At 39.2% G+C, this 17284-nt stretch overlaps 1 protein-coding gene across 1 annotated transcript in view; it reads left to right on the forward strand.

Annotated features, from left to right (window-relative positions):
* Nucleotides 1-6576, forward strand: part of LOC137295157 (mucin-5AC-like) — a 28038-nt gene extending 21462 nt beyond the window's left edge. The window contains exons 15-20 of the mRNA XM_067826479.1: nt 1906-1919; nt 1998-2046; nt 2083-4677; nt 5090-5107; nt 5362-5375; nt 6304-6576. Coding sequence (XP_067682580.1) covers nt 1906-1919; nt 1998-2046; nt 2083-4677; nt 5090-5107; nt 5362-5375; nt 6304-6576 — 2963 coding nt within the window. The remainder of the gene's footprint in view (nt 1-1905; nt 1920-1997; nt 2047-2082; nt 4678-5089; nt 5108-5361; nt 5376-6303) is intronic.
* The last annotated feature ends 10708 nt before the right edge of the window (nt 6577-17284 follow it).

Raw genomic sequence — 17284 nt, forward strand, 5'->3', positions numbered from 1 at the left:
AGACACCACAGTTCTGATAGCTACGTTTTAAATACTATACGTTTTATGATTCGGCTTGTCTCGGAATAACACGAGTTGGTCCCGAATGGATTAGTATCTTCTTGGAGGTTACGGAAAGGGGCGAGTGGTGACGAATACTGCCCTCCCTAAAATTCATGTACCAATTAAGGGACCCTCCACCCGGCATATCATGCACAATGCCCCGCTCTCATATTTTTAAATTTCAATCTTTAATTATATACTCTCTCCAGACCATTGCAATTTAATGATGGTTTGAAAAGTAATTTTATCCTTCAGCATTTCAGTAATATGTTCATAATGCCGTCTGAAAGTCAAACCTCACGTTAGCGAGTGATATGGTCTTACTTCGTTTCAGCAATTGTCCAGTAAGATACGGCTGGCACCATATATAGACTCCAGTGCAACTATGAGGGGAAACGAATCCTGAGACTCAATGTAATCAGTAAATTATGTTTCCGCATAATGCACACTTAAGGATGGTTATCACACGATATTAATCGATCCAAAGATTATAGTGGCGGTTGGTTAGCCAAGTGACTTGAGCGTTCGTTTGTCACGCCGAAGGCCGGGGTTTGGTTCCTCACACGGGTACAATGTGTGAAGCCCATTTCTGGTGTCCCCGGTCGTGATATTGCTGGAATATTGCTAAAAACGACGTACAACTCAACTCACTGGAAAGATTATAACATTTAATTATCATAGTATCATTTTCAGTTGTTTTTTCTGCTCACTTCTTCAGGGGCTTCACAGTGACAGATGCTAACGGTGTGGCCAGTATGAAGAGGTCAGAAAGAAGGTCCGATGGACAGTACACTGCTAGCATGACGTTTACACCTTCAACACACTCTGAAGGTTTTGAAGATCTGTGTCTTGTTGTGTCGTCACTTTCGACGAAGTAAGTTATTATTAGCAATTAGTCATTTCTCTCCGCCAGGTAAACTGAACATTATTCTCTGCCCGCAAGTTAATCTTAGGCTGTAGAGACAATAAACGCTGCAGAGACACACGACAATAAAAACACCTTTATTTATGAAGGACAACTTAAGACGATTGTTCTGAAATTCATTTAAATGGTTCTTCTGGACTGATGGCAATATTTGTACATTTTAATATTGTGAACGTATATTGTTAAGTGTCATGGTATTTTGGTCGAGGATTTTGGAAAACGTTTTGTGAGGAGCATGATTAAAACTGATTTTCTTAATTATCGGTAACTACAAATTAAACGCATAATTTCGCTAGCTTCAATGCTGTCACGTTTGGGCAGATTGTCTGAATGCTACCAGTAGGGGGGACACAATTATCCTTTTCGTGAACACCCGGTGTTATCACGGATGTTCGGTGATCAATTCATAATGTGCCTCAACAACCATCTCTCATTACAATACATGTCTACCTCTGTACAGGCTGGAGAGCGACCCCTGGTGTGTCATCTTACACCACTCGCCAGGTGAGCTTATTCTTGTACAACAGTAAGTAGTATGTTTAGTAGTGAGTGAGTTTAGTTTTATGCCACAGCCAGCAATATTCCAGCTATATGTCAGCAGTCTGTCAGTAATCGAGTCTGATCCAGTGATCAACACTATGAGCATCGATCTGCGCAATTGGGAACCGGTGACATGTGTCCACCAAGTCAGCGAACCTGACCACCCGATCTAGTTAGTCGCCTCTTACGACAAGCATTAGTTACTGCATGGAGGTCAATATTCTAACCTGGACCTTCACATGTCATATGTTTATTTAAAGTGTATATGACTCATATATAACAGTAAGTGGTATGGTCAGTATGAGTGTAGATGGCACGTTTATAACAGTGAGAGCTAAGTTCAGTGTATGAATATGTGTCACGTATGTAATAGTATTAGTGCACATGTTATTTTCCAGGTTTGACAACATCTGTCACTATGATCCCCAAATCCACACCAACGACTACACCAACAGCCACGCAGTTGAGTTCGCCAGCAACCACACCAAAGAGTATGTTATCAACCTCAACAACCAGTTCGCCAACTACCACACCGAGGAGTCTCCAAACAATAACACCAACTAATTCGCTAACAGCTACAACTACAAGTGCGACAAAAACGAAACCAAAGGCTACAACGCCACCCAAAACCATACCTGGTAACGCTACGCCTACAACCACCCAAATGGCCTTGCCAGTAACCGCCCCAACCAGTGCTCCAACAACACCACCAGCGTCTATTCCAGTAGCAACACCAATGAGTAAGCCAGCAACCACACCTACAAGTGCTCCAACAACACCACCAACGTCTATTCCAGTAGCAACACCAATGAATAAGCCAGCAACCACACCTACAAGTGCTCCAACAACACCACCAACGTCTATTCCAATAGCAACACCAATGAATAAGCCAGCAACCACACCTACAAGTGCCCCAACAACACCACCAACATCTATTCCAGTAGCAACACCAATGAATAAGCCAGCAACCACACCTACAAGTGCTCCAACAACACCACCAACGTCTATTGCAGCAGCAAAACCAACGAGCATGTCAAGAACCACGCCAACGAGTGCATCAGCAACACCACCAGCGGCTATTACGGCATCAACGCCACTGAATAAGCCGACAACCACACCTACAAGTGCTCCAACAACATCTCCAACGTCTATTCCAGTAACAACGCTACTGAATAAGCCAGCAACCGCCCCAACCAGTGCTCCAACAACACCACCAACGTCTATTCCAGTAGCAACACCAATGAGTATGCCAGCAACCACACCTACAAGTGCTCCAACAACACCACCAACGTCTATTCCAGTAGCAACACCAATGAATAAACCAGCAACCACACCTACAAGTGCTCCAACAACACCACCAACGTCTATTCCAATAGCAACACCAATGAATAAGCCAGCAACCACACCTACAAGTGCTCCAACAACACCACCAACATCTATTCCAGTAGCAATGCCAATGAGTAAGCCAGCAACCACACTTACAAGTGCTCCAACAACACCACCAGCGTCTATTGCAGCAGCAAAACCAACGAGCATGTCAAGAACCACGCCAACGAGTGCATCAGCAACACCACCAGCGGCTATTACGGCATCAACGCCACTGAATAAGCCGACAACCACACCTACAAGTCCTCCAACAACATCATCAACGTCTATTCCAGTAACAACGCTACTGAATAAGCCAGCAACCACACCTACAAGTGCTCCAACAACACCTCCAGCGTATATTCCAGTAGCAACACCAATGAGTAAGCCAGCAACCACACCTACAAGTGCTCCAACAACGACACTAGCGTCTATTCCAGTAGCAACACCAATGAGTAAGCCAGCAACCACACCTACAAGTGCTCCAACAACACCACCAGCGTCTATTCCAGTAGCAACGCCGGTGAGTAAGCCAGCAACCACACCTACAAATGCTCCAACAACACCACCAACGTCTATTCCAGTAGATAAACCAATGAGTAAGTCAGCAACCACACCTACAAGTGCTCCAACAACACCACCAGCCTCTATTGCAGTAGCAATACCAATGAGTAAGCCAGCAACCACACCTACAAGTGCTCCAACAACACCACCAGCGTCTATTCCAGTAGCAACGCCAATGAGTAAGCCAGCAACCACACCTACAAGTGCTCCAACAACGACACTAGCGTCTATTCCAGCAGCAACACCAATGAGTAAGCCAGCAACCACACCTGCAAGTGCGCCAACAACACCACCAGCGTCTATTCCAGTAGCAACGCCAATGAGTAAGCCAGCAACCACACCTACAAGTGCTCCAACAACACCACCAACATCTATTCCAGTAGCAACACCAATGAATAAGCCAGCAACCACACCTACAAGTGCGCCAACAACACCACCAGCGTCTATTCCAGTAGCAACGCCAATGGGTAAGCCAGCAACCACACCTACAAGTGCTCCAACAACACCGCCAGCGTCTATTCCAGTAGCAACGCCAATGAATAAGCCAGCACCCACACCTACAAGTGCTCCAACAACACCACCAGCCTCTATTCCAGCAGCAACGCCACTGAATAAGTCGACAACCACACCTACATGTGCTCTAACAACACCACCAACGTCTATTTCAGTAGCAACACCAATGAATAAGCCAGCAACCCCACCTACAAGTGCTCCAATAACACCACCAATGTCTATTCCAGTAGCAACGCCAATGGGTAAACCAACAACACCACCAACAAGTGCTCCAACAACACCACCAACAACACCACCAACATCTATTCCAGTAGCAACGCCATTGAGTAAGCCAGCAACCACACCTACAAGTGCGCCAACAACATCTCCAACGTCTTTTGCAGTAGCAACACCAGTGAGAAAGCCAGCAACCACACCTACAAGTGCTCCAACAACATCACCAGCGTCTGTTCCAGTAGCAACACCAATGAGATGGACAGCAACCACATCCACAAGTGAGCCAACAACATCACCAGCGTCTATTCCAGTAGCAACACCAGTGAGTAAGACATCAACCACACCAGCGTCTATTCAAACGACTACATCCATGCCAGCGACGCAAACAACTACTACACCTTTCTCTGTGACATCGTTCACTAAAACTTCACCATCAACCACACCTATACCGATGACGCAAGCAGCTTCCCTTGCAGAGAAGACGTCGAATACACCTCAAGGTGCTGAAACAGGTAATAGACTTCTTCGGTTTGCATGATATGCACCGAAACTGCTACTAAAAAGTATCGCAATATTATGTGTTAACTAGGTGGGGTCCCTGTTGCACAAGGCTGGAAGTGCATAAAATCACAATGAATAGTGTTTTGATGCTGTCACATAAAAAACATGTTTAGGTGTGACAGTGATCTGACATTATTTTTAATGACAACTCAGAATTAAATAACACTCATTTGTTTTATGCGACAGTAGTTAATTTGTCATAAATGAGGACTCCCAACTTGTATGTTAGTGTACTGTTTTCATTTTCTTAACAACGGTACGTTGTCGTTTCTTGATGTATATGATATATACCTTGTAATATGCTGGTGTTATTGTAAAAATGAATCGTGATGAAGTTAACGACAAATGTTTTCTGTGTTTCAGATGACTGTATTCTCGAAGGTGTGTATACATTTCAGTAAAAGTAAATAATCACATATGTCATTAACATCTGCATACAGGGGGCTGTTACCATGTCGAGCTTGATTGCCTGTAACTGTGAAACGTGGAATATTTGGTAACTATACCTTACATATTATTTTTTGTATCATCTCAGTCGTTTTGCATGTTAACAGTTGGGTATTGATGCACAACTTTAACAGAGTTGTAAACAATACTCATTTATACGTCACAAAACTTGTACTTCTCTTTTACAGATGTGGACAAAATAGTAAGTACCCTAACTAGTTAGGTCTGTGATCGACTGTCGTCAGAAACCAAGTCTTTTATTCGAACATTAAGTTCAATGCAACCTATCATTCTATCACCGATCACTTTTTCCCGAAAACGTGGTATCTGGTGAGAAATTGTTTCTCTTTTGTTTAATTGTACCGGATGTAACCGATCTGCAAAAGACACTCTTACTCTTTACATCACTTAGCATCTTCACTGTTTGATAGTGATTCATAACTTGGATGGTAGTGTGATCTTGGAAACAAGTGCTTTTATTACTGGTGTGGTCGGTGTGTTACACGATCTCAACCAAGGTTATTATTATATTCTATATCATTATCAGATTAGTAGCTTGTATTTAGATACTAAAAATCTAAAGCGTCGGCTTGTTACGTCAAAGACCTGGGTTCGATTCCCCACAAGGGTACAGTACAGAGTACATTGAAGCCAATGTCTTGTGCCCCCAACGTGATTATGCAGGAAACTTGATGCAATACTTACTCCTTTGAATGCTCGGCAGTAGTGCCGTGGTCTAGATCACGTGTACACAAGCATATTTATAGGAAGAGGGTTGAGATTAATATGGGAGGACCACAGAAGTGAAGCAGAATATTTATCGTAGATAATATACAGTAGTGGAACCCAGGACCAAATCTATCCTCTGACAGACTTTTAAGTATGACTAGGCGAGCCTGTGATTGGTTCTCATTATCCTGGGAATACTCCATTGTACGCCAGCTTGGTACAACTCCCCCCTACTGACCCTTTACTTGCTTAAACCAGGGATAATCTACATCTATATAGTCTCTCTGCTTAAACCAAATTCATATCATGTATATAGACCTTGTGATAAAAACTCATTTCGATGACACTGAAGCAATTTGAATGGTTAACTTATTAATGAACAACTTCAATCAATGTTCAAGCTACAGTCACATGGTGGAGTAGGTGCTGATGCAACTTGTGTGTGTCTGGACCCGGCGACAGAAGAAGCTGTGACTATCCTAACTCCCAGAGTCACGTCAAACAAAGGTTTTCTGAAGTCAGGAGGAATAGGATTCGGCGTCGGAAGTGCCGCCATGTTGCTAATGGCGTTAATATATCGGGTCGTTAAGAAGCTGAAAGAGAGGAAGAGGCGAAGGACTGCAGATTCTTCAAAATCACTGTTTGTATCTACCCCTAATGTCGATTCCTTTTGATCACGTAGAAGCGAATAATGGCACCAAATTTTGACCTATGAAGGAAAAGATGAAGACGAAACGAATCGTGATATTAATGAAAACATTTTTGGCTGATTCATCTAACAACGATGCTGACAAACGATTACCCAAGGGGTCAGATCCACCGACCAACATTGTTCTTAGAGAGTGAAGGCCTCCTGGAGGAGATCATCCCATTCCCACCTCACCAGTCATAAACTTTACACCAAGCCTGACTCTTAACTTTCGCCTGAGCAGACACATGCGTGAGATATTTGTTGATGTTATGATCAATATCAGTTTCGGCTTGTATTCTTTGCATCTGCCTGCGAAACCTCATGAGTGGGATATTTGTTGATATTATCATCAATGTTAAATTCAGCGCTGCTTACACACCAAACGAGGCATGGATCATCATCTGTTATTTTCTATTCGATATTCTCTTGTCACACATTCGTCCAAGCAGGCAGTCATGTGCAGAATGGGAATTCCTTTGCATTGTATGGTATTTAGACTTTTCACCCATACTAACTGGCTGCTTTTCACAATAAAGCACAGGAGAATATATACATCGCCTGGTGATTATGTTTGGCAGCTATATTTCTGCGATTTGGCATTCGACAAAATATGCTCAAATCTGTTATAAACATTAGCAACAGTAAAATCATGTTTAGGTATTGTACCAAACCAAACGGTTGTTTATCCTCACGCTATTTTGTTATATCAAATTGCGTGACATGTACCTGAACTTGGAATTGGAACCGATTTACATATAAATACGTCGCGAAAGGTTAAAGTGTTTCTACTGATTAATTCCACTGCACCGTGACTGGTGAACACTGATCACTATTTCTGTAACGTGTTAATGTTTAATACCACATTCAGCAATGTTTTATAATGTATTTGATTTAATTAACATATGAGGTATTTTGTAACAATAAATATATCTCATTCCTCTTGATCATATTTGTTCTGTTGATTTCCTAAATGTAAATTTACAGTTAATATATCTCGGTGGAGCAAACACATGATGTACTACTAAATGACGCCCGCCTCAAGACATACTGATTGTCGTCTTACAGTCAGGAAAACTGCTTTATTTCACATTCATTTCATTGTTGAGCCATCCATTCTTAGTTTTAGTTTTAAAAAAAACCCCACGGAAACTAATGCCAATACTATTTGCATGAATTACAATGCCCATTCCATATCAACTAACTAATTATAATAAATAAAAATCACAGCATTTAAAATTTTCCTTCCCCCAGTAATCGTTATCAACTACAGGAAACCTCGGGTTTTGAATTGCATGTTATCAGTTATTTCGTATAGACTATCTAATAGACTAAAGTTGTTTTTGTTGTACCAAACACACATTTATAAACACACAACGCACAACACACAATTATAAGCCACAATAAACTGGTTCATTATTTTAATAATATAACATTTTATTTTCTAGAATTATAATAAATGAGTGTGTTTAGTTTTACGCTGCACTCAGCAATATTCCAGCTATACTGCGGCGGCAGCCTGTAAATAATCAAGTCTGGGCCATACAATCCAGTGATCAACAGCATGAGCATCGATCTGAGCAATCGGGAACCGATGACACGTATCAACCAAGTCAGCGAGCCTGACCTCCCGATCCCGTTAGTCACCTCTTACAACAAGCATAGTCGCCTTTTGAGACAAGCATGGGTTCCTGAAGACCTATTCCACCCCGCATCTTCACGGGCATATTTTCTAAACTAAAGACACGGAGAATCCCGCCCGATGGATGATTGCAAGAGGATCAGACACATTGTTTACACAAATTCTGATACTTCCTATCTACCTGAAACAAATTGTACATTTCACCAAAACTCGGAATATGTTCTAAATTACTGGTGTTTATGCAAACTAGCATTTATCAGACGTGTCGGCCTACCTTCAGAATAGAGCACCATAAACTTTAATAACACGTCATAATGCTCTTTTACGTAATTGCAGGTGATTAGGGTTGGGTTAGGATGGGTTAGGATTAGTCAGGGTTAGGGCTAGGTTAGGTTAGATCAACCTAACCCTAACGTCCTCACTAGAAGTTGTTGTGCTTGTGTCCCACTTGTCATATGTATACCTGTGTAGGATCAGCCACCATGCGTTACCTAGTGCAATCGCTTCATCTTACCTAAGCTGTCTTCCAACAAAAAGCATGTACTTCTTATCAGATCTTGGTTACACGGGCTTCATCCTGACCTTACAAGCTTAAATGAGCGCACCCGTGGGGCCAAGTGGATATTGCGTGCGCTCTGAGGGCGGTGAGATGGTGGTTCTATCCCCAGACCAGGTCATATAAAGGAAGTAAAATGATCGTACTTATTACCAAAGACCTCACGGCTGTTCACCGTGGAGTGATTTATTTATGGTAAACTGTAGAATGTTCGAACTAGAATAACCAACACATAGACGTGCTATAAAAGCGACATTCCCTTTTAACCTTATCTAACCATATATAGAACACAGATGTTTTGGGTTTATAGCATCGGCATACCGTATGAATGTTGGACGTTGATCGTATGATTATTGCCCTTATGATTATGGAATGATAACAATGTTTATTGTCTGTTAATATTAACCGTGTACTGAACAGTTCAAGTTGCACATTTAGTCACAGGGGCATAAGATCAGTGGTTTGAACCACACACAACACGCAAGGCGTATTGACTCTCCAACCAGACAATAATTTAAAAGACATGCAGCAACGATCTGTCCCGACGGAACGAATTAAACAAGTTGGTTTCCGCGTGTCATCGTATCCCATTTGGGTAGTTTGATGCTCATGCTGATCACTGGATTGTCTAGCCCAGTCTAGATTATTTACACATCGCTGAGAACAAAACGTTAAAGTCCCCTAGTGACCTTGAAATGAAGGTCAAGGTCAACAAACCAGACTGGGACCTTCTGATATTGTGATACACTTAGATAAGAAATATGAAAAGAATACTTGAACAGTTCTTAAGATATTAAAATTCTGATGAGCGAACGCCTAATAATATATCCCCTGCTTCGAGCTAAAACTGCGGTGGGGAATAATAATCCCTATGAGTGTCTGGCTTTAGTTGAATGGATCGGTCTAGTGGCTCTTGTCCTCCACAGGATGGAGAGGTAAACAGTCCTGACCATCTGATACGATGAACACACCAACTGCCAGATGTGGTGTTTCTCTCTCTCTCTGTGTGTGTGTGCGTGTGTGTGTGTGTGTATGTGTGCGTGTGTGCGCAGGCAGGCATGCAAGCGAGCGAGAGAGGATCACTGCATGACAGGCAGCAGGATGAAATGACAAGAAAAATAAACCATGAAAATCAACTCTTTAATTGGTCCTTATAACTTCAATTGTACAAAAATACCGATATATTAACACATCCCCATCACAGCTGAACACAGTTCTAGATTAAATATCAATAAATACGGGAAATCTTCTCAGTGTAGATCAGACCAACTTTTGCAGACAACACAAAACACTGATCTTATGCTGGAAATCATAAAAACTTGACTTGGTTTTCTAATGTTACCATTGTGAATGCATGATTTTTCTTTCACAAACAATTAGCTAAGTCAGCTGTATCACTCTTTATATAACCACATCTAGGCAACAGAAACCTGTGGATGATATTATGAACAACACACATAGGTGAAAAATGCTACTCAAAACAAATAAGGAATACTTGCTTTCCTGTATTTGACTACAGCAGATCTGTCATGGCCATAACAGAACAATAGCAGTCTGAAAACTATGGGCATTCCTTATCTTCTTTTGAGTAGTATATATCTAAATCTACTTAATGTCCACAAGGACACAGTATCAATAACCTGTTCCTACCTTCAAACCTCAAACTGACACATAACATCAGCATGCTCGTTAGTCACACCATTATGCTGCTACCTGGCAGGAACTTGCCATCTTATGTATTAAGTGGACTAAGGCACATAATTCCAAATACATACAACAAAAAACATTATGAAAACATCATTATGAACAGCAAAAAGACAACCTACATGCAAAATTATCATCAAAATTATCAAACATGAACTCGAACATGATGAAAAGTTCATATAAATGTAAAAATTGTTTGTCCATATAATGTGGGTGGCTCCCTTCCACACAGTCCTCATGACTAACTCCCCTACTCAAAACAGGCTTACAATCAGTGCATTATAAGGGACCATTCATAATTTATGGCTGGGGGGTGGGCTATAATGATTTTTATGGAAAATCATGTACTGTGTGAATGACCAACCTCCCATCCCCACTCCATGTCATGTACAAGTGAGTGAGTAAGTGAGTGAGTCAGTTTAATTTTACACTTCACTCAGAAATATTCCAGCTGGACCAGACAATCCACTGATCAACAACATGAACACTGACCTGTGCAATTGGGATTCAATGACATGTGTCAACCCTGTCAGCAAGCTTTACTACACGATTCCATTAGCTGCATTTTTCTCATGTACAAAATCAATCACCCACCTACCTCTTCCCTAATGTTTTAGCAAAAGTTTTTGATATTCATTTTAAGAAACTGGTGATCTCCTTATCTCCTCAAAACAAACTGAGTAACAAAAAAATAAAATAAAAATAATAAAGAAAGGTCCCTAACTGGAGTATGGATCTGCACCTGACCCAACAAATACCAGTTATAGAACAAGACTAAAACTGATTCAAGCTGACAGACATTTGATCTCTCTGAATAATCTTTGTAGGAAACACCTTACTGTACTTTAAGTAACAAAGCAACACTGTATTGAGTCTAGGTAAGGCTGTCAGAAATATACTTATATCGTGCTTTATTTACTAGGGTATCAACTCTGCCTATTCAATCAAAGCCATGGTGTTTGAGACCATGGTTTCACCCTCTTTGGTAGTCACTGAATAGGTGAAGTTGATTCAGTGATAAATAAGTGTTCACTCTTACTATGAGGGCCTGGGGTAACCTGTAGGCCATTCAACATGTGCATAGAACATGACAGTCTATCAATGACATGTAAGCAGCCTTGCAAATAGATCTAGATCGTTGTTTGGATTACTCATAGAAACAGAATCTGTTATGCTTCGTGCCATGTTTGAATATACAGTAGAACCTTGCTAGTCCAAAACCTGTTAATCTAGAATTTATTACTTCCTAGATAATACACTTAGTATGTAAACAGTTGGTTGATTGTTGTTAAATGCTAGCTACATGGCAGCGGCCTGTAAATAATCAACTCTGGCCCAGACAATCCAGTGATCAATGCCATGAGCATAGTTCATATTGGGATAAGATGACACATGTCAACAAGGTAAGCAAGTCTGACCACTCGATCCTGTTACTTGTCTCTTAAGACAAACATGGGTTGCTCAAGACCAATTCTACCCCAGATCTTCACGGGTGATAAATCAAATAGAGCATCAGTACAAATGTACCCATAATTCACTAAAATCTAACCCAAACCAGGGAAGTCTGAATTAACAGTGCTTCACTGAAATATACAGAAATTTAATGAACAACTCCTATCCATCTTAATATCTATACATAGACTTGTATACATCTTAATATCTGTACATAGACTTGTATACATCTTAATATCTATACATATACTCGTATACCTCGTTATATCTGTACATAGAAATCAATATCAATTTATTCTAAAGGTGTACAGAAAAATAAGGGCTTTTTCACATGTTAGAAACTGTTGGTCACTATGTTCATCAACATACCCCAGACAATGTGTGGGGGAGAAAAGTGAGGTACAACACAGCTGATAAATGTGGACAGAGAGGAAGATCACATAAACATCACAAGTTGTTTACATTGTATCTGACATATTGTCAACAACAGGCTGTGTAAACAAGGCCACCACATAGAAAGAAACAGCCTCCAGATATATTAGGTATTCCAAAGAACATTCATCACACATATTTTCTAGCAATGCTATCATTTCAAATGCAATAACCATTGGATGAAAGCATCTACTTGTACCTGGTATATTAGTAACTCAAAACTTTAGTTAATAACATAATAGAATTTGAGTATTGCTAAATATTTACATGACCGAAGGAAACGTTAATACTTCAAGTTTCATTTTGATCTAGGAAAACTTTGTGAAAATATATTTATCAATTGTAATAAAGGTTTTTCATATTTGATTATCTTTGGTATGAGTAAAGTTTAAGCTCAAAGACTTTGAGATCCAAATCACTTCTAATCAAGTCATAAATCTTTTTCACCCATGAATTATTGTAATCTTTGACAAGACATTATCACAGCATGATTACTTGTTCTATAAACTGTACCTGTTGAAGGTCAGGGTCATAGTTGTATTGTTATATTGTTTGAAGACCCATGTACTGGTGATAGTTATCTCTCAGATAAAAATAGCCTAATGGCATAGGTGTACCTAGCAGAGGGTGTTTAACGCAGAGATGAGCAATGTATAGGCAATGTGTCAAGAAACCAAGTCTCCCTTGACAAGCTTAAGTTGATGGGTCGTTATTAACTTGGAATTCCTGCTGGACTGTACCCATAATGTCACGTAACATACAGCTCTCTCAGCGCTAAGATGGTCATAAGTTAATGTTAATGAATGTCACAGAGCTTTGAAAATCAAGGCTCAGGACTCTCCTTGTCACAGGCCATTTGCCAGTCACATTGAGGTATATGATATACACAACTGGTATATATTCATATTTATAATACAGTTAGTATATTTCCTGTACAATGATTGGTAAAGACACTGTCACGTGATCATCAGCAAACACAATAATGACTTGAGTTTTCTGATAAATGAAACTTACACTTATACTTAAACAATATCGATGATGTTTTTCTCAGGTCAATAAAATACTATATCGATCTCTACAAGAGTCTATAACTGTATAAGAACAGACACATGGCAAGGGATGTCAGTACATTTAAGCACTGTGTTGCCTTTTATGACCTATGGAAGCTGTTTCTTCAGTTAACAAGACCACTATTCTCCAGAAATTCATGGTTTTGATTTTGTAGTATTGCACTTCATAAGAACTTGAAATTTCTATATCAAATACTGAAGATGTTATTTCCTGGCATTTTTTAATATCTCAAAGGTGCTGCTAATGCTGTAAGACATGTTCTTTTTATTTTGCAATACTCTACATGAACCTATTTTATGTTGAGTGACAAGAATTTCACCAACAATGAACACTTTTCAGTAATGTCATATGTGAATTTTCGCGACATGACAATACAGGGTTAAATTACTACATCTACAGTCTACAATCAGCAAATCGATGCAAGTCTAACATAGGAACCTTTGAGAGCAGGTTTGGCAGATTTACCATCTTTTAGAACATTGATTTGGCCCCATGTCGTCAATGGTTCTCATCTGATTAAATGGATATAATTGATACTGGTCTCCAGAAATCCTCTTTTATGAGAATGATAAATTGGAAATCTTCAAGTCATCATACAAGTCAGGTTTTTCACATATTTGCATTTGTTTTGGTAAAAAATTGTATTGGTCAGCAGGAAAATATAGAGCAAGTGTTGAAGTACATTATAACACCTTGGGACAACTAACTGCCCTTTCCATATTATCACAAGTGCAATAGTTGATAATAGGTATAAATATCACAGACATAACTAGTGTTACTGCACTATATTGAAAATTACACACTATTTACATATGGCAAAAGTTGTTAATTCAACAAATGCACATCAAAAACACCAAGTAAATACATGTATAACACAATACTATACACAGTCATTCTAATGACAGACTCACACATTTTCTTGTTCTATGAATGAGCCAGCTCAGCATCACAAAAAACATGTCCCTAAAATGATATTTTAAACACCAATTAGTTCACTGATTTTTGTTTCTTTTTCTTCAGGAATTTAATAAAGGCAGTATTTAGCAATTTTTTAGTAAGCCTATTCATCAAGAAAATGTAAGTTAATAAATTGGTCTGGCAAACAGGACTGTAAACTATGACACAGTATGGAATGTAAGTCCTTCAACAGACACAACCAACCATCATACAGAAGCTCTTTCTGTTCTCCAAGATGGGTGAAATGAAGATACATTTTTGTACCTCTTTGTAGTACACACAGAATTATTCATTCAAATGCATTCTGTTGCAGTATTTATAATAGATAGAAGCACAAGGTTGGATGTGGCATACAATTTATAGTTGATGGTAATTGTATCAAAAGCACTGAAATTAATTTTTTTTAATTTCTAATTTTTTTAAATTTTTGTTTTTGATTATTTAATTTTGAAACTAAAGTTTAATGTCACATTCATTCATTCATTCATTCGTTCATTCATTCATTAATTCATTCATGTATTAAAGTACTGGTTTTGTCCATGTTTAACCTGTAGTAGGAACATGAGAAATGTTATCACTAAAATATGTGTAAGTGAAATATAAAACAAAATGAAAGAAATACATGGCTTTAAATCCTTCACTGAATTATAGTAGGTGTCAAGTTTAGATATTATCATTTTAATAAATAATTCAACTTATAATGCCTGAAGACCTGTAAACTGTACGAAATACCCCACACCCATCTCACTTAATTCACTTCCTCACAACAATGGCAACACATTCTATATCAACATGCTCTATGTCCACCATGAGGAATAGTAACCCTACCACCAGCCCACACAAGCGGGTCAAAACCTGAATAATTCCCCCTCCACACAATACAGACTGAAGCAGTCCACTACACCTGTGATGTATGTATGTATGCATGAGAGGCGTGGTACGTGTCTGTCAACACAAAATAATCTGTAGTGTCAATGGCGACCTCAGGGAACAATGCCTAACTCACATCCAGCAAGAGACACTGACTGCTTCTGTCATAAGTATTTTTTTCATGTTTATCAAACGAAGGCCTTGATAATATACCATTCAAAAAAGGTAGGGGATATTCCATTTTGTGAGCCTACCACTTGTCAATGCCAATGCATGTGAGAAAAAGTAATGTATATCCATACAGATTAAATATTTCAACAGGAATGGAATGAATTGTCACATTTTCCCATAATCTCAATTCATCATCTGTTCCCTCTTTGGCTCATCATTTGAATTTTATCAACCTTGTAAATCCAATGTCTCTTACTTTTTTTAAAGGTAGTTTTCGAAACTGCCAATTGTTGTCTTTACATATTATGTCTGATGAAACTTTACACGATCAATGCTGACAATTGGTGACATAAAAACGTAAAAAATATGAGCATGTTTCCTAACACATTCAAAAACGTTTTCTTCAAGGCAAGACAATTGTGTACAGTCTTGTGAGGTCCTTATTCAAAACCATAAAACACATAATGCACAATTATACTGGACGGGACCATTCCATAGAATCTGAACCCATTAACATCATGTCATAACATGTTTCCTTCACCCGTCTTTTCTCTCTGTTTCACTTATAGTCACCTACTTCTCCTGTCAGAATACAGAAACTTTAGGACCAAACATCAGTTAGATATACTGTATAGCATTTATACACAACAAAGAATAACAATGAAAACGTTTCACAACCTTCATCAACCTTCATCAACCAACAGAAAAAAGTATCCTCTTTATATTCAAGTAGCAAGTTTTAACTTTTGTCTTATTGTGTACTTGTGCTGTTGCATCATTTATTTGTGTATCTGTCTACTGAGTTGAATGAATGAATGAATAAAAAGAATAAAAAAAAAAAAGTTTTAAGTGTCAATGAAAATACATTTAACATTTCTTTATGCTGTCAAAGTGACGCTTCAATACAAGTGACAATACATACATAAAATTACTTCTGGAGAGTTTCTGTGTAATCACTTGTTTCATGTAGGTACTTACACTTTTCAAGAAGCATATGGAAAAAAATAAGTTGAAATAAATATGAGTCAGTCCTGCCTTCATTAAATTCCATTTTGCTCACCAGGTCTCCTGTTAGCCTACTGACATGGCGTAGCTGGCATCATGCCACACACTTACCTAGGGATTGTGGGATGTCATAGCTCTACCATGGTAACACCCTGGACTTCATGACTAGACACAGGCAGGCACACATGTCCAGCTCAACAACCACATCAAAATTCTTGCTAAAGTTGGGTAAACAGTCCTCTGCAGACTCTTGCTAAACATGCTGATCAGTAATACTACACTGCATTAAAAAAAGTTTGACACAAACTTTCAACCTATGTCAGCTGGTGAGGATGATCTGTGTCTGTGATCACATGAGAAATCTGACGAATATTTCTGTTTCATTTAAAATTTGAGTATCATATCACTTGATGCATAGGATTTAAAAAAGCAAAGCCTCATGAACATTCTTATATCTTAGCAAAATGTTTATAAGTAGAAGTCAATATGACTTATCTTGGGATACTATGAACCGTTGTTGTTCATTACTGCACAGTCAAACTGTAAAGCAAATTGGGTTGGGTAGCAACTGACCAGTCTTCGCGTATGCTTCGCTTTCATATAAGAAGACTGGTTGTATACTCTCTGCTGTGCAACCTTATTCCTAGTGAAGAGACCAAGTCTTTCATACACGAACATATTAGCTTGTGTTTATGTGTGAGTGAGTGAGTTTGGTTTTATGCCGCTTTTAGCAATATTCCAGCGATATCACGGAGGGGGACACAAGAAAATGGGCCTCACATTATACCCATGTGAGGAATTGAACTCGGGTCTTTGGCGTGACAAGCGAACGCT

The sequence above is a fragment of the Haliotis asinina genome, chromosome 8 (assembly GCF_037392515.1).
Source record: "Haliotis asinina isolate JCU_RB_2024 chromosome 8, JCU_Hal_asi_v2, whole genome shotgun sequence".
NCBI classification, from domain to species: Eukaryota; Metazoa; Mollusca; class Gastropoda; order Lepetellida; family Haliotidae; genus Haliotis; species Haliotis asinina.